Below are 25,196 nucleotides of genomic sequence, written 5' to 3'. Positions count from 1 at the left end.
TTGCTTTGGTAATATAGTGTTTTCAATAGATTAAAATGACTGTCGACATAATTTTGCTTATGTCGGTAAAAAGGAAGGATAATTAGCTCTCCTCACACTATTGACTGGATATGAGAACTGGACCGAGCGAGTATGATGTCAACCATAAAAATAAATGGCTTCCAGCTCCAACAAATTTAAATAATTTCAGTCGCCATGTTGGGATCAGAAATTATCAGTAAGCTGTAATTAGTCTGAGTTGGTTTGAGTCATTTCTATGGCAACTGCTCCTACCAATCAGGAGTGAGCTTGTTGGAAGGCCACACCCCTTCAACTTCAAAGCAGACTCTGCAGAATCTGTAAACCACATGTTTTGTACATTCAATGTGAGACCACAAACTTTAATTCAGGCATCTGATTGTCCAGTTTATAACTTTAATAATTATTGGAAAAAAATAGGAAAATGTTTAAAAAAAATGTAAATATAATGATAATGGCTAACTTTAGTCCCTAACTACTAAAAAATTATATAGTGCAGGATTATCTCGGCCCCTGGATTTTAAAAGCAATTTAGACACTCTCACTAATTGTGTTTTGTTTTGTTTTTTCCAAATGGTGGATATGATGTCACAGATTTCACAGAGTGAAAACTTATTCAATACAAACATTTTACAACATCTATTTTTTTTTTTAGCTATTTAATTTAATTTTTTTTGCAAAAATTGTTTAAACAGAATCCATTGTGGTCTATATTTGCTCATGTAGTGAGCATTTATGAACACTGCTTTTTGCAAAGACTTTTGGGGAATTATTATTTGGGAATTTGGAACTAGAAACACACTATATAGTGAGTAGGTAAGGAATTCCGACATCCCTTATTTCTCAATATAAGTCTTTAGGATTATGTTTTTATGGAGCCGGCGGGTATTTTTGGGACACCTGGGGGGAGGAGTCAATGAGTCCAGTTCTTTAAGATAGTCAATTCCATGTTAATTAAGACATACACCTTAATAGCATTTTTTTTGTCATTTTTTGTTGTTTTTTTTCATTTTAAAAATCTCATACATTCCAGAAATATTGCCACATATTGTCCATTTTGAAGGACAGTAATTAAAAAAATGATGCAAACTGACAGAAGTACTAGTCTGGGGGTGCTGCTTCAGTAACCCATTGACTTTGAATGTGCTCAATATTCAATAATTGTCACTAAAAGCTGTGGTAACAATGAGTGGAAGAGAAGAGGAGAACAATGACACCGCTGAGTGATTTGAGGATTTTCTCTCTGAATTAAATTTGTGGTCAAAATTATTTGGGATGAAATCATGTAAGTCCACGTGACTGACCTCCTTCTCGTGTCTCCATCACAGGTGGGCGTTCACTCTCATCATCATCTCTTCTTACACGGCCAATCTGGCGGCTTTCCTGACCGTCCAGAGGATGGAGGCTCCCATCGAGTCTCCAGACGACTTGGCCGACCAGACCAATATCGAGTACGGGACCATTCACGGAGGGAGCACCATGACCTTCTTCATGGTAAAGCTCACCACACATTACACACTGTAATCTACAGATATTTCTGAAGTTCTCGTGTTTAAATGCTTTATTTGTCCACTGAGCTTCTTTTGGTCAGTTGTGGCCGGTTTTGTTATGCGGCTGATCGCCTGTGTTTGATTTAGGAAAATGCTTCTGGCATCTGAGTCGACATCTGTGTTTGCCATAGTGTGTTTGTGTCTTTTTGTGTAGGTGTGTTAGCCTATGGGTATGTGTGTAGGTGAGGCTTTAAAAAAGTGGCGTTTACTTTTCTGTGTACATGCATGCGAAATGGCTACAAGCCAAGTGGCATTTGTTTTTTCATTTTCTGCTGTTTGTTTGAACTCAGGATACACCGTAAGAAAAGAGCAGGCTGTGTTTGCCTACATAAGCTGGTTTCATTGCCACAGCACATTACCCCATTCAATGCTTAATCCTCACAAACACATACTTTTACACACAGATGCTACCCTTTCTGCTCTTTTCCTTTCTTCTCACATTTTCAGATACAACGTGTAATTGTGCACTTAAAACACTTAATCCTGTTGGAGCTCGCCATATGTTGTCAAGAGCTCAACGATCTACTGTGAGCTGATTTACCAGAGTGGATTTTCTGTTCCTTCCCTGTTCATTTGTAAAAAGCATCTGTTTGGTTTAAATTTTCACTCTCATTTCATGGCAGATGTTTATTTAATTTTTGGAAGCTCTAAGTATCACAGACATTGCAACATTAGCATGTTGTGTTTCTGTCTTTTTTTTTTTGGAGAATTCCCGTTATCAGACCTACCAGCGGATGTGGAACTACATGTACTCCAAGCAGCCCAGTGTGTTTGTGAAAAGCACAGAGGAGGGAATCGCCCGTGTACTCAACTCCAAGTATGCCTTTCTGATGGAGAGCACTATGAATGAGTATCATCGCGGCCTCAACTGTAACCTCACACAGATCGGAGGCCTGCTGGACACCAAGGGCTACGGCATCGGCATGCCACTGGGTAACCGTTCGAAAATATCACATTTCCAACTTCATTTCTGTGTATTTTAAAGCAAAATGAATGCACCAAGTGAATGGAAATGACAATTTTTAGACAGATACAGCATTGTTTTAAACTCTATGGTTCTCAGTAGTGAAATCAAACTATTTTTATTTAAATTAAAAGCAAAATAAATAATTATAATAGTGAAAGATATTGCAAAAATTCAAGTCTGCAATTCCTTTAACAGAGAAAAAAACACAATGACATTTTCAAAATATATTTTATTTTTGAACAACTTCATTCATTTAAAATGTGTGAATTAAGGATTAGTCATAAAATGTTTAAGATTCAAAGTAATCTATCCTCAAATCACACCAGATGACTCACTTAGACTCTCATCTGCAGAACTTTCAGTGTTTTTTCCTAAAAAGAGTGAAAGAGATGAATCACAGACTTATCAGACAAAATATTCTGTTTTGCACAAGAAGACAAATTAATGCATCTTTTAGGACATTTCTGGGAGGATTTCCACAAGCTGTGTTAGTATTATTGTGCATAAAATGGCTTTAAACACAAGAATATGTCATGTCTTTGGTGGATGATTAGCCTCATCAAGTCTTAAACGTCACAAAAACAGTGGAGAAGAAGTTTTATCAGTTTTTTTACCCTTTTGAAGAACTTATTTAGACCCCTTAATCCAAGTTGTTGTTAAACTACAGTTATATTTTGCATTATATCTTTATTTTTCAATGACGCTTCTGTTTACTTATGCTTTACATAGCATTCACACTAAAGTGATTCTCCTGCTCCTTTCCGTACGTTTTTTTAGCATGTGAAAACGTAATCACACTTGCAGCGATTCCAGCAATCTTTGTATCAAAATGTTCAGGACATAAATTCTTGTATTCTTAGTACTCATAAACTTTATAGTTTGGAAATGTTGATCAAAAATGCCACTTAGGAAATGAATGAGAAATTGCTCAAATCCTTCAAAAACTTTGTGCACTTTGAAAGTTATGAACTTCCACATACAGCCTATAGGCTACTTTCAGCTAGTGACACCTTTCAAACTTTAAAATGTTCAGCAATTGCTGTTTTGTTGGTGTAATTTGGCATTTAGCTTTTATTTTAGCAACACACTAGATGTTTTTGGCTGATTTAGACATTGTTTGCTGTTTTTAAAGCGTTTAGCTGATATTTGACCATTATACTAGCTGTTTTTGAATAATTTAGGCATTTTCCCAGTTTTTAGACTAATTTGGAGTTTAGCTGATATTTGAGCATTAAGTTAGCTGTTTTGTCAAAATTTGCCATTTTAAAGTCATTTATACAATTTTGGAGATTAGCTAATATTTTTGCAAAATTATTTTGGCAAAATTTGATATTTTTCAGTTTTCAGCTATCCGCTTCAGCATTTTTAGCCATCAGTTTTAGCATTTTCAGCTATCAGCTCTGGCATTTTCAACAGCCACATTCAGCTTACAGTTTTCACACTTGCAGTATCACAGGTAATGCAATATATAGTTGTTTCTATGCCTTTAGACAGCCTCAGTTGGCTAGAATATATATATATATATATATATATATATATATATATAAAAGGTTTATTACATAGTATTTCAGTAAAAACAATCCTGAAAAGGAAGGCAGTCATTCCCTGCAAGGATGTGAGGTTTTGTTCTCTTTGAGATCCTTAATGCAGGACTTTTTGAGGCGCTCAGATGTGAGACTTTCTGTTTGTGATGTCTCCAAAGAATAAATCTTTGAAGAATTGTGTCCTTTTTTTATCTTCTAACAGTTTGTGACAGGATTATTAAGAGCTTTTACAACTGTCAGAGGACCCAGTGAACTTCTGGGGAAACAAAGTGGACTCTTAAATCTGCCAAAAAAAAAAAAAAGTCAACAGCAAACTGAACTGTTGTCAAGAGTTGCGCAGTATTGCTGAGACTGAACATTTCCTACAGAGAGCATGAGTGACAGGGAGCCACCAGTGATCTAAAACTTTTAACTTTTACAAAAACAACAAGGGGAAAAAAGCGCAGCAGGAACGACAAACATCTGCGTGTGATCTGTTTTTTTTTTTTTTTTTTTTAAAGAAACCTGTTTGGAGCTGAGTTGTGCAATTAGTTCTGAAAAAGTTTGTATTGATTTTCTTCTTCTAAGAGTGTGGGATTTGTAGGTGTTTATTCTGTAAGTAATGACCATGGAGGCAATTGTTATTCCACACACGCGCGGCACTTGTGCACTATCCTTTTCTTTATGTGTAGCACACAGGGAGAGCTCTTTAAATCACAGAGATCTCTTCTCAGGAAGAGTTCAGTCGTTGCTTGACTTTCTGTCATTGATCGGTGGAGTGGAAGAATGAAGCGCTGGAGCTGACATAAACAAGGAGATATAAGACTAAGGGAGGAAACACATTATGCTTTAAAGCTAAAAAGAATCAAGAAAACTTTACCGTTCTCTATTCATGTAGGTGTAACACTTTTTGCAAACAGGAGTTATTGATTTTTTTTTTCTTTGCAGAAAGCTATTCTCTTCTTTTAGTTTTTAAATCCAGGAAATAGTGTGAGACATGACACTACGCTACAGTTTGCTTAAAATGTTTTACGTACTGAATATTTCACTGCTCAAAGCCAAATGTGTTCTCTTTCAAAAACTGCAGCTAGTTTAGTTTCTTTTTAATTCAGAATTCCTGTTATTCCCATGAAGCCAAAGAACACCTTTAAATGATTTTCCCAGATCAGAGGTCTGCAACTTTCAATGCTATAAGCTCTATTTGGACCTGTTTCTTAATGACCAAAACCCACAGAGAGCCGCATATTATGTTTCCATAAATATATGTTTTTGTGGCCTTTAAATTTTTCTGTTTTTAAATGATCTCTTAAATATTTGATATAATTGAACGATAACAGGGTTTGGATATGTTTCCTAAAAAATTCAATTTTAAATTCTTTTGCTTTTTTCAAGAATTTTATTTCAAAATAAAATACATCCTGTTGGGAAATAACATCCTCCTGCTGCAGTACATTTACTTGAAATTTAAATGGAAAAAAAAATCAAATCTAACATAATGTATTCATATATGAAAACAGTAAATTAAACTACGGTGGCCCTGAAGTGCAAATCACATCAACAAGTCAATCGACACAACATTTAAAAATCACAATAAGTAAAAAAAAGAACAAAACCAAGTTTTAGAAACTAAAACATAAAAAAACAACCAAAAAATATCAGAAAACAAAAACATTTCTAGGAAACAAAATGAAAAAGTAAAAAAAAAGAAAAAAATCAGAAAACAAACGTTTTCCAACATTTCTTTTTTTTTAATGTTTTTCTTTTTTAACATTTAATTTTGTCTTCTGAAGTTAATTTTGTTTTCTGAAATCTTCTTTTTTGTTTTTTACATTTGGGTCTCTGAAAATTAGTGTTGTTTTCTAAAATGTAATTCTCTTTCTTAAAAATATTTGTTTTACTTTTTTACATTTTCATAATGTTCTTTAAAATGTTTTTTTGTCAAGTAATTTGTTCATGTGATTTGCACTTCATGGCCACCGTATTAAATCAATTGCCAGAATTTTACTCAGTTATCAGTTAAAAACCTAAACTGATATGACAAAACTAAACTAAAATAAATTAACTAAAACTAACCCTGACCTATTTTTAATTTTTAAAGCCAAAGAATTCCATTGGAGAGACAAAATACTTTAGAGCCTGAGGTTGCAGACCTGTCCTAGACGGTGTTGGTGTTCTTCACATGATCTCGATAGTTGCATGAAACTATGGTAGTTAAGAAAACATCTTCACATTAAAGTGTGTCTGCTCAGTTTTTTTTTATTAGTTCTTTGCTTCGCTCTCGAGAATCTCCTTCATAATGATGTTGATTTGTGCGTGAGCAGCAGCTGTACGCCGTCTCTGCCTGTGCTTGTAATCTTGTCGTTTATCTCTCTAATCCCCTCTTTCTATTCACCACAAGATCACTTGTATCTACTTCAAAGCCATAACAGCACTTCTTTTTCTTTTTTTGTGTGCCTCCATTCTACCCTCTCACAATCCCTCCTGTCCCCCCCGACTCTTCTGAAATAGCCTCTCTTGAGCTGCACCTTGTCCACCACTGGCTCTTATCTTGCTTCCCTGTCATCTGCCAGGATCTCCATTCAGAGATGAGATCACTCTGGCCATCCTCCAGCTGCAGGAGAATAACAGGCTGGAGATACTGAAGAGGAGGTGGTGGGAGGGAAGCCAATGTCCCAAAGAGGAGGACCACCGTGCCAAGGGTGAGTTGACTGCATCTGGCCGTCTCCTCTTCCTCCTCCACTCTAACGTCCCCAGTAATGGTTTCCTCACTCACTGCTGTAATGCAGCTAATGGCTAATGCCTAACCCTGTGTCCCTCTAAAGGGTGTTTAGCTCACTCCACTTTCCCAAATGTATTAGGCTGGTCTCTGATGTTATGTAATGTGAATTTCATTAGTGGGAGTGTGTTTATTCATGTGTTAAATGCATCAATGAGTGTTTATACTCAGTTTCCTAATGAAAAAACAAAAACTTTAAAATTCACAAATGATAGTGTTGTATAAAAATCTATTTAAAGCTCGATCTACAAAATATTACTAGGATTTTAGCTTTAAATTTACTACATACTTACAAATAGCATGTTTTTGTATTTTACAGATTGTAAAAGAATAGGAATACCTGGGGTTTAAACTGTAAATGTGAGTGAACTAACTTAAAATGAACACAATTTAATTTTTATATGCTAAATGTAAGTAAATGCAATTTATTCTACATTTGTTTTTTGATATTTCAAAAAATACAATGTAAAAAAATCTAATTCATGTATTAGTAGTTAATGTATCTCTATTGAAACTTAAAAGAACTGATTCAGGACCATGGACAGTTCCCAAGTCTGCTGTAGTGAAAGCCTGATTTATACTGCAGGGAAAAACTCCAAAAGTTTAATGACCCAAACTATAGTTTTTGAACATAGAAAAGACAAAAAGTTTCATTTGGTTGACGACATTTCAACTCACAGTGGTTAGTTGAAACATCTCTGGAGTTGTGGTCTTGGAGTGCTGACGTGTCTCATGCCCTCTCCTCTCAGGTCTGGGCATGGAGAACATTGGGGGCATCTTTGTGGTGCTGATCTGCGGTCTCATCATCGCCGTATTTGTGGCCATCATGGAGTTTGTGTGGTCGACGCGTCGCTCAGCGGAGACTGATGAGGTATGCCCCCATACCTGCCCTCGCCGACCCCGCAGACACACCCCAGTAGGTTCTCATGGCATCCCGCCAACCCTTTTCTATTATGTTACTCTGCCGAGTGTGTTTGAGTGACAGAATAGGACGATTTTTTTTCCAGCTTCTGTGTCTGTTCGTACATGTTTGTGCGCGCCCTAACATTCGAGGCCCTGACTGTTTAATGTGATGAGAATCAAGTATGTGACTCCTGACTGTCTAAGAATAGAAGTAAAAGGATCTGATTGCATGCTCTTCCTGTTTGTGGCCTTCAAGTGTTCAGTGTTTAATAGTTCGGCAGCAGATGTTTGTGAGTTACTCATAGGGGTGTAACGATTCATTTAAACAACAATTTGATTCATATAATAATTTGTGGTTGATAGTCGATATTGATTCATTTTTTAAATAATCTGATTCGATCCGATTCACTGACCTAAAATCAAATTTAGCAAAAAATTCAACCAGTGCGATAGAGATAAGTACCTGGTACTGAACATTCCAGGTGAAGTTTTACAGATTTCTTGTATTTCTTGCAAAATAATCAAGTGTAAATAAAACAAATAAGTAAACAAGAATTAATGGCAAATCTATTCACAATTCAGTTTCATAAAGTTCATCGCACTGTTGTTTTTCCACGTAAAAATAATACAAACGTAACATTATTAGAACATTCTACCACACTGTACGGTCACAAGTCTTTGCAAAATTTAAAATCCGAATCGGAATTCTCCCCCTATCCCTACACCTCTACATCTACCCCTCTAAACGTAGAGTTATGGAACAATAGTGTTTCTAAATTCACACAGAAACCCACTCCCACTCGATGACGTCATCAATAGTTGGAAATACATAACAACTTTGGTTTTATAACTTTTAAAAGGTCATGCTAAATCAAAAAGTCTTTACTTACATTTAAAGGTAAACTTCTGTGCTTTAGCGCACACCCACGTGAAGAAAAGCGCTTTTTCTCAGACACCCCTACCTCTTAAAGTGACCCTACAATTGGAGGGGTAGGGAGAAGCTGGAGGGACAGGGGAAGAATTCGGATTTGGTCAAAAACGTGTTTCCATGCTGTAATGATGGATTGATCATTTTTTGCTGCCATCACGTGTGTTGTCCACTTTGATGGGACTTTTTACTTTATAGTAAATAAACTTACCATGACTTAATCCAAATGGTATTTTCGAATATCTATATCTCTAAAATGATTTTTGAATTATTTAGGTCAGACAGATTAATCTGGTTGGATTGTAGGAATATAAATCGATTAATCGTTACACCCCTAATCATGATAGACTGGATAAGCAATATTGAGAGATGCCAATATTTGCTTGCATAAAATAGTGATATTTTTCCCTGGCATTAAATGTCATGATGTATCTTCTTTTACATGCCTCACATGTATGCTGGTATTCTTCGTTCCCATTACCGGATTACTCCTCACCCATGTCACTGTGCGTCTCCCTCTCTCTCTCCGACACACGCACACTTCATCATCAGTGTTTGTTCTCCAATAACGAGTACTGTTTCTGTTTATGTGAGCACATGACTTTTGATCATGATTTCAAAGATGGTGTTTGTCTGTAGCAGACATGTGGTTGCTTGTCATGTGTTCGAAAAACAGTAGTCATGTTGTTGGAGCAATGAAAGAGACTAATGGTGTGTGTGAGTGTTTGTGCACATGACTGCGTTTGAGTGAGGGCTTTTATATGTGTGCAGGCCTGCCTGTCTGTTCATGGCACCATAATGAAGAGCACATAAACTAAACAGCATTTTGGTGTTCTTTGTGTTTAGATTATAATAACTCTCTTTGCTCCTTGGATATCTTCTCATCTCTATCCGTCTCCTCATCATTCCCACCATTTCTGTTTCCCATCAACTTCTTTTGGTGTCTGTTCTTCCTGTTTTGGTGCCGCCTCCTTCTTTTGCTTCTTTCTTTTCATTTTTGTGTTGCCTTCTCTCTGCTCTTTTTACATTCTGTCTTTCCACTGCCCTGTTGTGCTGCCTGCCTACTTTGTGTCTGTGGCATCTCCTCTACCTCTGCCTCCTTTCCCTATCCTTCCCCCCTCGTCTTCTCCTCTCCCCCCTTCCCTCCTTCTTCACTTTAGGTGTCTGTCTGTCAGGAAATGATCACAGAGCTGCGAAACGCCGTCTCCTGTAAAAAGACTTCCCGTATGCGCCGGCGGCGGCCTCTGAGCAGCTCGGCGGCATTGCGCCATCCCACCCGCATCGCTCTGGGAGCCCCCCGACCCCTGCGTCTGGTCCGGGAAATGCGGCTCAGCAACGGCAAGCTGTACAGCGGCGCTGGCCCTCTGACGGGAGGGTCGGCAGGGACAGATCTGGGTCCCGGACCACAACGGATCCTAGACGATCCACTAGGTGCCAACACCACCCCACCTCCGCCTGCCCCCACCCCGGTGTTGCTGCCCAGCCGCAGCTGCACCCATGTACGGATCTGCCAGGAATGTAGAAGGATTCAGAGTTTGCGGTCCGGCGGCAGTATAGGGTCAACGTCAACACGAATACCCCCTTCGTCCGCCCCCTTGCCCCGGCTACCTCCACCCCCACTCCCATCCTCATCCAACACAGACAGTGAGGGGGGAGGGGGGCCCAGCCCCAGGCGACGGCATCACAGCCCTCCGCTTCACACGCCTCAGCCCATTCCCCCCCCACAGAGCAGCGCCAACACAGACCTGCTGGGGGACCAGGACTGAGCGGAGAAGAGGCTTCGATAAGTGATGTCACTGTGGGACTCGTGCTGCTATGAAACCTGTATTTCCACAGAAAAATTAACGTTTTTAAATGAGGTGAAAAACATTAATAACTGTAGGAAATGAATCAATGGGACAGGACCATTTCTGCAGGTCTGCAGATCCAGAACTGACTTGGACGATCTGCATCTCTGAGGAAAAATTCAGTTTGAACAAACTGGAGTGGAATTGCACATGACCAAAGGATGTTGTCCTTTGGCTTTTTACCGCTGTCTGACTTCCCTTTCAGACTCCAATGTGCCGGTTTTCATCCACTGACACTTCCTGGAAGCCAGCTGGCCCTTTGGTAAGAAGATTTCTTCTTGCTGGAGGACATACTATGTTTGTATGTGATTGAAAAAAACAACAGCAGCTAAAAAGACTTCCAGAGAATTATTTCCTGTTGTTTGATTTCTTTTGTTGTCCTTGGTTTGTTACTATTGTTCTAAGTGGGAAATAAATACAGATTATGTGTGACACTATGGTGGATCATATCATGACTACAGCTCATTGTGTTCAGGAGTTTTGTGTCCCTCCCCCTGCCCCAGAGCGGCTCTGACAGAATCAGGGAAATTTGATTAAGTGACAGCAAAGTTCATATTGTTGCCGCCTCTAACATTTGTGTGCCTTGTAATTCTGCGTCGAACTTCTAAAATAAGAAGCGTGTCCTCTGCTGCAGCGCCCTTCTAACAATGTTAGATAACCAGAAAGCCACAAAAAAAGGAAGGCAGAACTACTGTAGCAATAAAAATGTAAAATTAATGCCCCTCGTTATCCAGAGTAAGGCTCGTCAAGCCTTTCTGCTCTTTTATTTCTCCCTCCTCTGTTCACACAGTGAAGGGAAGACGGAGAAAGTGGGTGAGCCAGAGGGGCAAGGAGGCGAAGAACTGAGAGAAGATGGAAAGAGCTAGCGAATTCGAATGCGAAATCCTAGCCTGAACTATTTCCATTATTAGATCTGTCCTGATCTGTTAATTCTGGGCATCTTTTAAGGGCCTTCATGCGCCAACAGGCTGAAACTGTGGCCCCCTGGCTCACCGTTCACCAGAGTGATTTGGCTGTCCACAGAGCTAACTCCTGGCAGAATGAAAGGGAAACCCAGCCTAGTCAATGCTGTCTGAAGCTTTTTGATCGTTTATTTATTATCCTTACTGGGATTCACTCAAGAAAAGGACGGATGACGGTGCTGATGAAAGAGATCCTAGAACAAATAGCTCTTTTTTTCCCACTTCAACTGCAAAGGAAATGTCAGCTTAATTATGTTTCTACTTTGCTTCTCAACTGGGTTTTAAAATCCAGCCAACACTATCTGGAATTTATAAAACATGCAGGAACGAGCTGCAGCAATAAAGCCGACTTCCTGATACAGTTTTGGTCTACAGAGTACCTCTAATCCAGCAGAGGAGGGAGTGTCTGGGAAGGAGATGGTTGCAGGTTTGACGTTTGCATTCAAGACGAGGTTTCTGTGGATCCCACTGCATAGTTTACATGCTTGATCAGTTTTAGGTTTGGGTGCCTGTGTCGATGTCTCACTCCTTTTTTTTTTTTCTTTTTTGTGCCCTTCAAGCGGTTTCCTAAAGAGTTTCTTCAATGCACAAGGGTGCAGTTTCCAGCTTGAAGTGTATTTGCTGTGACAGAATGCTATTACCACAGTAGGAGTGCTTCTTATTCAACCATTTTCCTGGTACATCACAAAATAGCATCCACTTTAATGGATCAGACCAATCTTTTCTGACAGAAAATTGTTATGTAAAGACCAGTACTCTTTGGTGCTGCTAATGTCATGTCACTGATTATCATTTTTCAAAGGGTACAAAAACTTTTGATGCCGTCTTCCATCTTCAAGTGATTCCACACCTCATGCCCTATGAGCCTCTCCTTTATTTTACCATTGTGGAACATTAATTCCTAGAAAAATACTAAATCGAATAGCCAATACATTTTTAACAATGTGCCAGATGCACTACTAAAGTCAAAACTTCAGTTTATTTTATATTAGTCCCACATACGCCCTCCGTTTTAAGAGAACTTATCTGTGCCTGAAAATAGTCCCTTTCAATATATTAAATTATTACCATGTCTGTAATATCTGCTGAAATTTGATGTACCCAGCTGTTTTAATTTCATCTTTTTAAATGGAACTAGACTTTTGTCTGATTTAAAGAAGTGCTTTCAGAGATAACATCTTTCCTCTTTCAATATTAGCTTCTGAGCCGCTCAATCATCTCATTCATGCAAATGCGGCTTTGCTGCTCTTTTTTTGTCTGTGAATAAGTGAAACTGATCACTTTAATGTTTGTTGAAATTTGATAATTACACAGATACAGTTCAGAAACCGGCAGCTTTTTAAAAAGCTGTTTGCTCGTCTTTCGCAAATCTCATTATCTTAACATTCATGCACGTGCATGCGCTTGATATCCACTCCTGCTTATATTTTATATAGAGGTTATAGAAGAGTTATAGAAGAGAGAAAGGATTTTGTGGTGAAATTGAGTGTGGAAGGGGGACCAGAACCCCTACATTGTCTGTAGCTAATGAGAAGAATGATCTGTATGCGGAATTGAAATGATCAGGAAGGAAAGACAGATGTGCAGATGGAACATGAAACAGAGGCTTAAAGCGATGCATGAGCCAGCTTTCAGCTGAGTCAGCAGTCAGAGGTCAGAGATCTCAGAAGTCACATTTACAGCATCTTCCAGAGAGTCATCCAAATGTGAGCTGCAGTAACTCAAAGCACATGCTGTCAAATGAGAGCATGGTCAATAAAAAAAAAAAACGAGACAACTCTAACCTTTCTGCTGATTGTGTTTTTGTCAAATTGCCTCCCACGTCTCATTAACATTGTGTACCCATGATTTTCCTTCATGCATAATTTTACCACCCAGCAGGTGGCGGCCGAGACTGCCTGTCAAATTGCTGCTGCTCTCCGTTCAATATCACTGCAGGCTGGTGACTCATTGCTGGTGGAGCCTGTTTGTCATTAAGTTTCCTAAGTATTCCCATTTGCTTCCACTCCTCTTCAAAAATCTATTTTGTTTTGGACAGAAAGAGAATTCCAGTTTACCTTCCAGCAAAACCCTCCTCTCAGGAAATCCCTGATTTAGTTCAGGGTGCTGCCTTTTCTGAACTGTATCATATCAGAGCGTCACCTTTCATCAGCCAAAACACAAAGAAAATGTGAAGTGAGCAGCAAAGCTAGTAGCTGTGAAAACAATACCACTGCACTGTGGAGTCTATTGTGCATTTTGCAGTGAAGCATATTTGTTGACACCTTTGTGCTGCAGATAATGAGTGAAAGCATTGTTTGCACATGTTTGGCTTTTTGTCTAGATGTCACACCGGCTGCATTTGAAGCTTCTCTCTGTGTTTCTGTTTACTTCTTTCTTTTTGTTCAGGATGCTGACGAGACAACACCAGCCTGTTTCCAAGCCGCCACAGCACAGACGTGCACAAACAATAGCCGACTTATCAATCATATCTCTATCGCTGAGTATTTTAGCGAGCAAAGTCTGAAAGCTTAACAGTTTTTGTGCGCAACGTCTTTAGATTTATGTAAATTTCTCAAACCGTCTGTGGCATAAAGACGCATATTAAAGCGGATGTCTGCAGCTTAAGTACTTAAGAGTGACAAACTATTAATGATGAGAAGAAAAAACCCCAAAAAACCTGTGAGGGAAGGGGACGGTCACAAAACGATTGAAGTTGAGTGTCTGATGTGTTATTCAACCAAGAAAACACATCGCTTTCCTTTTGTTATTTTCTTTGTTATATTTTCAGATTTCTATGATAGTGCTAAATGGATTGTTTAACTTGATGAATAATATAATGAAATTGTTATTATTGCTATTAAAGAGCTGCAGGCTCTGCTGTGTGCGTGTGGGTGAAAGGTTGGAGAAGGGGTGTTGCAATGAAGTTAAACCGATGATCTTCAGAGAGGACGACCTGTTTGAACCTCAAGACGCACAAAGTTCTTTTTTTTAATAAAAACTTGAACATTGTGTCATTGTTTTGGTGAATACACAGTTATTTCTGATCATGTTTAAGATCATAACGCACTTTTGTGCACTGTAATTTCATGTGATTACATTGTGCATGTTCTCCACCTAAAAACATAAGAGAGGTCTGTAATTTTCATCATAGGTACACCTCAACTATGAGAGACAAAATGAAGAAAAAAAAATCCAGAAAAATCACTTTGTCTGATGTTTAAAAAATTGCATTTGTAAATTATGGTGGAAAATAATTATTTGTTCAATAACAAAAGTTCAACTCAGTACTTTACTATATACTCTTTGTTGTCAATGACAGCAGCCAGATGTTTTCTGTGAGTCTTCACAAGGTTTTCATAAACTGTTGCTGGTATTTTGGTCCATTCCTCCATCCAGATCTCCTCTAGAGCAGTTTCTGAGCTACGTGGACTTTTAACTCCCTCCAAAGATTTTCTATGGGGTTGAGATCTAGAGACTGGCTAGGCAACTCCAGGACCTTGAAATGCTTCTTATGAAGCCACTCCTTCATTACCGGTGAGTTTGGGATGGTTGTCATGCTGAAGGATCCAGTCACATTTCATCTTCAATGACCTTACTGATTTAAGCTCAAGATCTGATGATCCCATTCATTTTTTCCTTTTCATAGATCAGTTGTTCCATTCCCCTTGCTAAAAAAAACACCCCCACAACATGATGTTTCCACCCCCATAGTTCACAGGTGGGAAGTTCTTTGGCTGAAACTCAGAATTCTATCCCCTCCAAACAGTGGAGTTCTACCAAAAAGTTCAGCTCTCTAGCAAACTTTAGACGGCCTGCACATGGACTGACTTTAGCAGGAACACGTCTGGCACTGCAGTATTTTAGTACCTGGTGTTGTAGTGTGTTACTGATGTTAGTCTTTGTTACTTTGGTCTCAGATCTCTGCAGCTCATTCACTAGGTCCTCCCGTGGGGTTCTGGGATTTTTGCTCATGTTCTTGTGATCATTTTGACCCCACAGGGTGAGATCTTGAGAGGAGCCCCATATGAAGGGAGATCATCAGTGGTCTTGTATGTCTCCCATTTCTTAATAATTTTGATTTCTTCACACTAAGCTGCTTACCTGTTGCATAGTCAGTCTTCCCTGGTGCAGGTGAACAATTGTGTTTCTGGTGTCCTTCGACAGCTCTTTGGTCTTAGTTATAGTGGAGTTTGGAGTGTGACTGTTTGAGGTTGTGGACAGGTGTCTTTTATGTAGATAACGAGTTCAAACAGGTGCAGTTAATACAGATAACGAATGGAGGACAGAAGATCATGGTACAGAAGAAGTTACAGGTCTATGAGAGACAGAAATCTTGCTTGTTTGTAGGAGATCAAATGTTTCTTTTCCACCATAATTTACAAATAAATTATTTAAAAATCAGACAATGGGATTTATCTGGATATTTTTCTCATTTTGTCTCTCGTAGTTGAGGTATACCTATGATAAAAATGACAGGCCTCTCTAATCTTTTTAAATGGGAGATCTTACACAATTAGTGGCTGACTAAATACTTTTTTTGCCCCACTGTTCCAGTTTGCATCTTTGTTTCATTTTTTTCTGTTTGCGAAGCTCCATGTATGTTCAGTAATTTAAAGATCTTACCACAGCATTTTAGAGTTGAGGGCTGTTGACTGGACTTTTCCAAGAACATCTCTTTCTTTTTTTTAACATTAGTTGTGATCATCATTCAGTTTTAATTAAACATTAACGCTCAAACATATTTGAGTGTAATTGAATAATTAGGCAAACAGGTCAGACAAACTACTGTGGAGTTATGGGTTGTGACCAAATTCCTTCACCACTCACTATTTAGTGCACAATATAGTGCATTCACCAATGTGTTGGGCTGTCTGAATCTACAATTCCAAAATTCAGAATCCTAGAAATTTCCCAGAATTCTCTGTCGAAAAACCTGTGTGCATTAATGCTCACTAGTTTGGAAAATATAGACCACAATGCATTGCATTTGAACAAATTTTGTATCTGAAAAAAAATTATTTTGATTAATATTTTTTATAAATCATGCAGTGGTACTCCGGTGTGGGTCCCTCTGCAAGACCCTTTCTTCTACTGGCTAACTATGTCGCTGCAGGAGGTCCTGAGTCTGGGTCTACCTGTGCTGGGTTGTGCTAGGAGGGACATCTGGAATAAAAAGCTGCTAAACCAAATGTGTGAAGTGAAAATGCAAATGTGGTGACCCCTGATGGGATACAGGGAAAAGTGAACAACGTTTGGATTAGAGCACAGTGGAATGATAAATATTCTTCATAAAATGTTCATATTTACTAGGTTTTTACTTGGGTAAATCGTTGGCGTCCAATTTGCTGTGAGCGTGGCGTCCAAATGGCTTTTAAAATCCAGGACACTAGAAAGTCCCGCACTATAAACATTTTTCTCGGTTAGGGATTACTGAGGGAATTCAGCCGTTTTAGTGGACTTTGCGCTCACACCTGTCAGTCAAAAAAACACGAGCTTTAACAACAGTGTTTGCATTCTTTCTTCTGGCGTAGCTCTTCAGCCGTTTACACAATTTATGTAATTCCTGAAGATTCTAAAGTGGAGAAAAGCTGCACTACCAGTCATGAAGTGCTTACAAACACAACGTAAACCAGCTGATTCTCTCAGAAAGTAAAACAACTTTGTGCCGTTATGCAACAATTTACTTCAATTATTACATGAAAAAATAATCAGCAACATAGCTTTTGAACAATGTTTTTTTTATAAAACTCAGACTGCATTTATTTGTGATTGTCTTGTAATAGCAGGAAATAGCACTGACTCTACTGGTTAAAAAACCTCAAGCAGCACCAACTGTGACTGCCTCACTGTAATTACTTTCATTTTTGAAACTATCTTTTATCCCAAAGCGGAATTTTTTGCTACTTTTTGAAACAAAACAGGAATTCCCTTTTGGTTTTTGTAAAGAGCATTGCTCCAAACCTTTCAGTTGTCAGTTGTTAAACTCCCCTTTTCAGATTGAACTATTTATCTAGATTGAAATGGACTTGGCTCTTCTCAACTTGAAACTATACAATTTGATATTTTCAGGTTTTATTGGTGTTTTTAAATTTGTTTGGCAACTTTGAGTTCAGAGAAAGGTAATTAATAATATGTATTATTATTATTATAGTTGTCTTCAAGATTTTTTTCAATATTAGACAGTCTGTTTTTTCATTTAAGTTACATGAAAATTTTAGCACATAACATTTAACTTAAAAATACAGAGTTTGAGGTGCAACTTTTTTGTAGAATTAGCTTCTTTTTCTTAGAACTTTGACAAGAAAGGCAGCAAAGAGTGCATAAAAATCACATTTTCTTTCTCCATCTTTCCCAGCACTGAACTGTCAGACTGCAAACAGGAAGGTTTTAGTTTGTTTTTCTCTTTGATGGCTTCAGGAAAGAGGAACCTTCTACTTCAGCTTTGCTTTATGTAACGTTATATTTTAGTTCCTTCCCAAAAATGCTTTACCTGTTCAGCTGTTAAGTTAAGATGATCGTACAGGAAGAAAGACTGAATTTATTATCAAACTGTGAAAAAAAAGGGGGTCTGTAATCTAGAAAAGAACGAGTCTTTGTGAAAAATCGGACACACTGTCAGCTTTTAGGATGTGAGTTTAACCATTGAGCAGTTTGGACTGGTGAAAAGGGAAGGATCTCCATAACACAGTTAACGTGATCTCTCTTGGTGATATCACAATTGCTTTCAGTAAATGGCATCTGCTTTTGTTAGTCTAAGCTTTCATATGAAAGTGTAACATCTCAGGAATCAGGAGTAATAAAAATGATATTACTTAAATTGATTGAATAAAACCATGTGATGAAACCATAGAAAGTCTTCCATTATATACGATAAATAATTTCACTCTCCTAATTTAATTTTAATTTGAAATTCACATCAGACTGTAAAATCCAGTTGCGAGATCACACGTTGGTTTTTCACCAATGAGACTCTTCATCCTGACAGTAATGATACGACTCCACAGATTTCTCAGCATGGAATGATCATCCAAGTGAAAACTTTCTATTTTGGAAGAACACAAAATATACAATTTTGAGGAACAATACCTCATGTAAATGTATCATTGTGTAATACTGTGTTTGTTGTTTCTACAGGTCCTGATTATGTCTTCTAAAATCAGCCATTAAAGTATGTTGAGTTTTATCTTCATCTTCCTGAAGGAGATCTCACTAAAACTGAGACTCACTGATATGTTGGTGTTTGGGTGAACTGGCACTGCAGGGTTACATCGTGTCCCAGTGTGTACTCGCTTCAAGCTAGGTTTTCACTTCAGATGCTGCAGAAGGCACCTGCAGATAAACACAGTGTCAGAAAGCAAGAAAATAGATGCAAGTGCCTAAGAAGTCTGCTAATTACTTGAATAATCTTTCTTCCCCCTCAGGCACACGCAGTGCAACACTGTGCAGCGTACTTTCATGTAGCAGAAAAACAGTTCGGGCTTTAATTTAACCGCTAAACTGAGCAACATTACATTGTGGATTGAGAGGGTTTCTCAACCAGTCAAGTAGATTGCTGCAAGCAGATGAGAAGTGCATCACAATTTTCAAAGCAACAGTAAGTTATACTTTTCTGGCAGCAATTTGAGAGAAATTAAAATGTCTGGTTTAAGTTTTAATTATGTACAGTGAAGGAAATAAGCAAAACTCTGTTTAGCAAATACAGAGCTTGGACGTAACTTTGTTCACTTGTCTTTCCAAATGACTTCTAAATCATGAAGATTTGGTGGCTCTCCATAGGTATCAAGGTCTAAAGACTGGCTTGGCCACTCCATGACCCTTTTATGATTCTTCTTCAGCCTTTCCTCACTTGGCTGTGCTCTTTTTGGTCATTATCCAGTTGAAGACCCATCCACAACCCAATTAAGTCTCTTGGCTTAAGGAGGGAAGGAGGTTCTCCCTCAAGATTGGATTTTAGATGGCTCTGTCCATCATCCCATCAATTTAATGAAGTAGCAGTTTGCAGAAAAACACCCCATACCATCATTTTTCCACCTCCATGCCTGACAGTGCGGATACTATTCTTGTCATTCTCCATTTTGGTCACATCTGACCACAAACCTTCTCCCAATCACTCTTTAAATCTTTAAGGTGTTTATTATCGAGCTTCAGTCGGTCTGCGCGTGTCTTCTTAAAAGGACGACTTTCCAAGCACAGCAATATGTTAAACCATTGCAAGGTAAAGTATTACAAATGGTTTTCTTGGTGACTGTTGTCCCAGCTACTTTGAGATCATCAACTAACTCTTGTCGTGTTTTTTTAGGCCCATTTCCCACTGTTTTCATGTTCATGGAAACCCCACCAGGTTGACATCTTGTTGGAACCGAATGTTACAATTCTTGTATTTTGTCACCTTAACCCCCAACTTCTCAGTGTTGGTTTTGTAGTCCATTCCAGTCTTGAGCAGGTCTACAATCTTCTCCTTTAAATACGCTGAAAGCTCTAAAGTCTTTCCATTGTTGGAGAGTTTTGAGTCTGATTGAATCTGTGGACAGGTGTCTTGTCTACAGGTGATTACTTCAAACAGGTGTCTTCAGTTTAGACAACAGGCTGATTAGGATTGTCTTACTGGTCTGTGAGAACCAAAACCCCTAAAAGTTCACAGGAGATCAAACCTGTCTTTAATTTTTTGAAGTCTTCTGGTATCTATAATAGGATATAATTTTTGTTTATTTTTTTTCCTGGGGGGTTCTAGATTGTGAGCTTGCTTTCTGACCCATACTCCGGAACAGTAGGTGGCGGTAATGCGTCTTTTTAGTTGGTTGCCAGCCGCTGTAAAACCAGAAGAAGAAGAGCCCTTCTTTCCCTCAATGGAATGTAAATACATTTATATAAATTACTTAAAGTTGATTTATTAAATTGTTTTGTGATTTCCACTGTTCAAATGAACATACCATTACTAGGATGATTTATTTTTAAGAGGAAACACCTACAAAATCAGAAAAGGATCAAATTCTTATTTTCTCCTATGTTATACGTAAAAACTTTGTATTAGTTCTCCTTTAGTCTGCCTTGAAATTAACATCAGTAAAACTTGAAGTTACAAACAATGTTTGCGTAATCGTTTTAGTAATTGCAGCTGTCATTAGCAGTGATGGTGTACTTCCTGGACTCCTAAGGTGGAGACAAAGACATAATGAGACAGACTACCTCACTCTATGATCAAGCAAGAATCAGACAAACAAGAACAGGATGAGAGAAGAACTGAATGGGAGCAAAACTTATGCTTGATTATGTTACAAAAAAAAAAAAATAGAAAATAAAAGGGAAACTCTTTTTGGACTGAAGGACTGGTAGATCCCCCTTTTTTTTTTTTAGTAAATTCAATGTGGTTTAATTAACTTACTTTCTTGTTTTGTTTATGAACTGCAGCCAAAAATATTGTACTGTCATGATAGGAACTAACAGACAGTGACTTCCTCAAGTGCAAGACTGGTGCAATGATCAGATTAAACTGATACTGCTTTGCTAATCACTGCTGACAGAAACGTTTCTAGAAACAGGAAGAACAGAAATACTGTGAAGAAACCCTCGAAACCTCTGATTTTGTCCCAAAAATGAAAAAAAAAAATTAATGCAAAAAAGACACATTTTTTGTGTTTTTATTTATTAGTGAAAATAATGTTGTGTTGTCCACCAGAGAAGGGGACTGTCCACTCAATAACTGGCAGCAGGAGACAGGTTTGAGTAAAAAAAACATTCTGTGACTTTTTAAAAAAAAATGTCAGAAGGCCGACAAATCCTAACCGCTGTTTCCAAATAACTTATGTTGAGGTTACGTTAATGTTCAAACTTCCAGGTTTTTAAAATTTAATGAAATGTTATAAACAAATAAAACTTTTATGATAAGAAAACAAGATCCTAAAGCACTTCCTGTGCTTTTATTGTTTGAGGAGAACTTTTCTTCTCTATTGGGGAAATTGTTGCAGTTGTTTTTGTCACAACTCATAAAAAGAAACGCCTTCTTAACCAGTTCCTTTAAACAGCCTTATCTCATCTTTTTCTGTTTCCTGCCCTTTCAAAAGATTTATGCCTGTGGAAATATTTACTATAGCAGCAGCAGGTATAGGAAAAACTAGATGTACAACATGTTGTAACATATCTAACTTGTAAAAAAAAAAGGAAGTTTTTAAAAATATGTTGATATAATTGTCTTAAAAAGAAAATGATAGAATAGTGTGTCACAAATCAAGCACTCCTAAGCAGAAAATAATCTCGTCTTGAATCACATTATAGAGCAGCGATACATCTGACACATCTGTTTCCTTCAGTTCACTCGCAGAATCACCTCATCAGGAAGTGCTGTCTGTACAGCAGAGAGCGCTTCTGACTGCTGGGGTTCAAACTAACTGAGATTGCAACTTTGCAGACCGTTTGACACTTTTTCAATCAGGTTCAGATTTGAACACAGCCTGTTTGCACAACAACAACAGGCTGAGTAAGAACAGCAGAAGACAAAGGAGGAGGAATCTGCATAATCTAATGAGGGTTTTTTTTTTCCTAAAAAACAGTTTAGGGAAATTCTAAAAACAAATTTTCCTAAAAAACAGTTTAGGGAAATTCTAAAAACAAATTTTCCTAAAAAACAGTTTAGGGAAATTCTAAAAACAAAGTGCCATTCAACAAAAGACAAAACTACTGAAAATTCTGAAAGTATTGCTACCTTTGGCTCTACACTGACCTGCAATGGTGGTTGATCAACTTCTCTTGTTACACAAATTTGTTCCTTTAACTTCTTTTTTTTAACATCTTCCTCCTTTTTCCAGCACAACAGAAATAGACTGTCTGCTGGTCCAAACTGTTGCAATGACTTCTCTACCACATTATTTATTGTTAGGACCATCATTAAAGATCACATAACAACCTGTGAAACAGTCAGACACGCCACTTTGACATTTGTTGAAGGCAAACATGTTTACAGAATGAGAGAAATTTTGTATCTGCTTCTACTTTATTGAAACTCAAGGTGACATCAGACATTGTTTTACTGGTTAAAGAAAATAAGAAATCTGTTTTAACAAGCTGATCCAACGTGAGCTGTATTATGAATATTCTGATTACTTTAAAGACCCACTCCAATGAAAATTATGAGGTTTCTTTTATGCTTTTAACATGTTTTTGTGGTATTTCTAGCATAATGGACGACATATCTGAAGAAAATTTAGCTCAAAATTGCACTTTTGTGTATCTCTTTATTGAAATTGTTATGAATGGCTTCAGGAGCAGAGAAAATAATGCTGTTTGAAAAAGCTTGTAGTTGTTATGTACAAACTAAAATTGGCAGGCCACAATCTTCCTGCTCCGCTCCATTCTGATGTATGCAGTCAATGAGTGTGAGGGGCTGTAAGCTAGAGGGCTCGTCCATAAACACACTGGGAAAGCTTTTAAAATAGCTCAATAGATGATCGGAGTGGGATTTTAGTGAATCTTGAGCAGTTTACTTATTGAAATTATAACAAAGATCTACACAAAAAAACTTCCAAGCTCAAAAATACAGACAATGAAACAACTTTCCTAATAAATTCATTTTATTTCCGAGAAATGTACAAAGTCCAAGTGTTTCAAAAATGCTTGCAAAATTTCTAACTTCTTCTTTGTGCTAAAAGCTAATAGCACTTTCTATGCAAACTGGCATGTTAATGCCACATCTGTAAAGCTCATAGAAATATGAGCTGCAATAGTTAGAATTTTAATTTAAAACAGTATTTACAGTTGGAATAAACATCCATAAAGTGCATTTTTAAATAATGTTTATACTGGACTAGCAGAAAAACTTGTGTAGTGAGAGACATAAAAGCTACCTTGTCACACTGAAAGATATATTGCAAGTCAGATGGTAAATTATAAAGATAGGTTTCCCCACTCAATTTGACTCGATTTGTCCTTAGCAGCGTCAGACATGAAAACTCGTTGGCCGTAAAACAGTGACCTCAGAGTACGTGACGTCATCAACCTGAGTGGAGACTCTGGGTTTGTCATCAAACGATGAAGCACCAAACTGGACTCCTTTAAGCTTCACATCAGAGTAGACCACATCCTAAATGAGCATTAAAAAAAAAAAATCATTAGTTTTCCCAGAAGTTTATCTGTATCAATCTGAGAAGTGATGAACCAGAACTTGTAGATGTAGCATGAGGAAGAAAGTTCACCTGCGTTCTAAGAAAAGATGGTCTGATTGTTGCAGCTGTTGATCTGAACGAATCTGAAACAATAGCCAGCTTTATTAAAAGGAACTGAAACAGACAGAAACATGTTATTATTTAAGTTCTTACCAACACGGACTTGAACCCGACCCAAATGATTATGTCTGTGAGAAAAATACAAAACAGCTGTAACATTTTAATGTCAAAACTTTTCTTTCAGATTATCTTGAAGACTTAATATGAAACTGAGTCATCGGGATGTTATCACTAAACTGAGGGTTCAAATGCAGACATGAAGAAACTCACCTTCTGCTGACGATGCAGTACGCAGCGCCGGACAGAGCAATCAGCAGCAGCAGCACGGAACCAGAGACTATAGCAGCGACGATTCCAGTTGACATCGGCTCATGTTCTGCAGAAAGAAAGCACAAATTAATTTAATTCACACCTAACAACAAATGATTCAATTAAAAGTTTTACTATTTGTGGAACATGGGTACAAAATCTACATTCCTTAGATGATACATGTAATATTTGACTATTTGTTTAGAATGTCTTTCCAATGATCTGTCAACCACCACCCCAATGTTTTTGACACTTGACTGGACAGAGGAGCTCAAAGAACCAAGGTTCTGTTCGATGATACACACACCAGCCTTGTTTGGTTTGGTTCTAACAGATAATTTTGTGCAGGATTAAATACACTCATGCAAGTTCTGATGAAGACCAACCAAGTGTGGTTTAGCTCTGCTGCACGAAGATCTGCTGCAAAAACCATAAACAAGTGTTTTAATGTTGACATCATCTTTTCTTTTGCCATTGTTCTTGGAACCAGGAAGCTTGCTCTGCAAATTTCTTAAAAGATAGTTTTAGTCATTCTTCCAGTGAAGTCGATTACTCACCACCACATCCCCCGGGATAGTTTGGATAAAAGTTCACAGAGTTCAAAATAGAAGAGAACCTCACTTTGGAAACTGATCAGAAGTCATTTGAAACTCTTTCTTTTTGCCAAAAAAAATGTTAATATTTTGGAGGATTTTGGCTCAAACGAGCATGTCCTGTATGTTATCCCCATGATCAAACTATTATTTTTATAATCTGTATCTACATTTAAAGACCCACTCTGATTAAAATTGGTGTTTTTTTTAACAGGTTCTTGTGCTATTTGCTCATGATGGAGGACATATATAAAGAAAATTAAGAATAAATGTGCATTTCTGAGAATTGTTTTAAATTTAAATTGTTAATCAGAAGCAGACTAAAAAATGCTGTCTGAAAAAGCTTTTAAGTGTTAAGTACACGCTACTACGGCTCTATTCTGATGCATCCACTTATATATGACTAGATTCACGTACGTCTTCATTTTCCTCATCTGAGCTGGTATCTGGCACACAACTGTACAGCTGGATAACATCAATTTTGGGGGTTATGAAGGGCTCTAAGCTAAGTGTAAACAGTTGGATGACAGGATAAGGCGGAAGACTTACTCCCCCCAAACACAACTCAGAGGTGAATTTCTAATGAACTCCTGGCACTCTGCAGAAACTATGTCCTAGAAAAT

At 37.8% G+C, this 25,196-nt stretch overlaps 2 protein-coding genes across 7 annotated transcripts in view; one reads left to right on the top strand and one right to left on the bottom strand.

Moving 5' to 3' along the window:
- Positions 1–14,465, top strand: part of grik5 (glutamate receptor, ionotropic, kainate 5) — a 115,316-nt gene extending 100,851 nt beyond the window's left edge. For 2 of the 6 annotated variants that reach the window (XM_024267740.2, XM_024267739.2), the window contains 5 exons: positions 1,347–1,512; positions 2,276–2,501; positions 6,629–6,757; positions 7,584–7,750; positions 9,826–14,465. In XM_024267740.2, coding sequence (XP_024123508.1) covers positions 1,347–1,512; positions 2,276–2,501; positions 6,629–6,757; positions 7,584–7,750; positions 9,826–10,431 — 1,294 coding nt within the window. In that variant the 3' untranslated portion in view covers positions 10,432–14,465. Of the gene's footprint in view, positions 1–1,346; positions 1,513–2,275; positions 2,502–6,628; positions 6,758–7,583; positions 7,751–9,217 lie in introns of those variants that run through there. The other 4 variants (XR_002918777.2, XM_024267741.2, XM_036215807.1 and 1 more) reach the window with 4 other exon arrangements.
- Positions 14,466–22,373: 7,908 nt separating this feature from the next.
- Positions 22,374–25,196, bottom strand: part of LOC112143711 — a 5,557-nt gene continuing 2,734 nt past the window's right edge. Inside the window, exons 3-6 of the mRNA XM_024267882.2 lie at positions 23,942–24,047; positions 23,765–23,799; positions 23,642–23,694; positions 22,374–23,529 (exon numbers count right to left, since the gene is read on the bottom strand). Of these exons, the coding sequence (XP_024123650.2) occupies positions 23,386–23,529; positions 23,642–23,694; positions 23,765–23,799; positions 23,942–24,047 (338 nt within the window). The 3' untranslated portion in view covers positions 22,374–23,385. The remainder of the gene's footprint in view (positions 23,530–23,641; positions 23,695–23,764; positions 23,800–23,941; positions 24,048–25,196) is intronic.

The sequence above is a fragment of the Oryzias melastigma genome, linkage group LG16, assembly GCF_002922805.2.
Source record: "Oryzias melastigma strain HK-1 linkage group LG16, ASM292280v2, whole genome shotgun sequence".
NCBI classification, from domain to species: domain Eukaryota; kingdom Metazoa; phylum Chordata; class Actinopteri; order Beloniformes; family Adrianichthyidae; genus Oryzias; species Oryzias melastigma.
The sequence above is the reverse complement of the archived record's forward strand: the minus strand, read 5'-3'. Positions and strand labels throughout refer to the sequence as shown.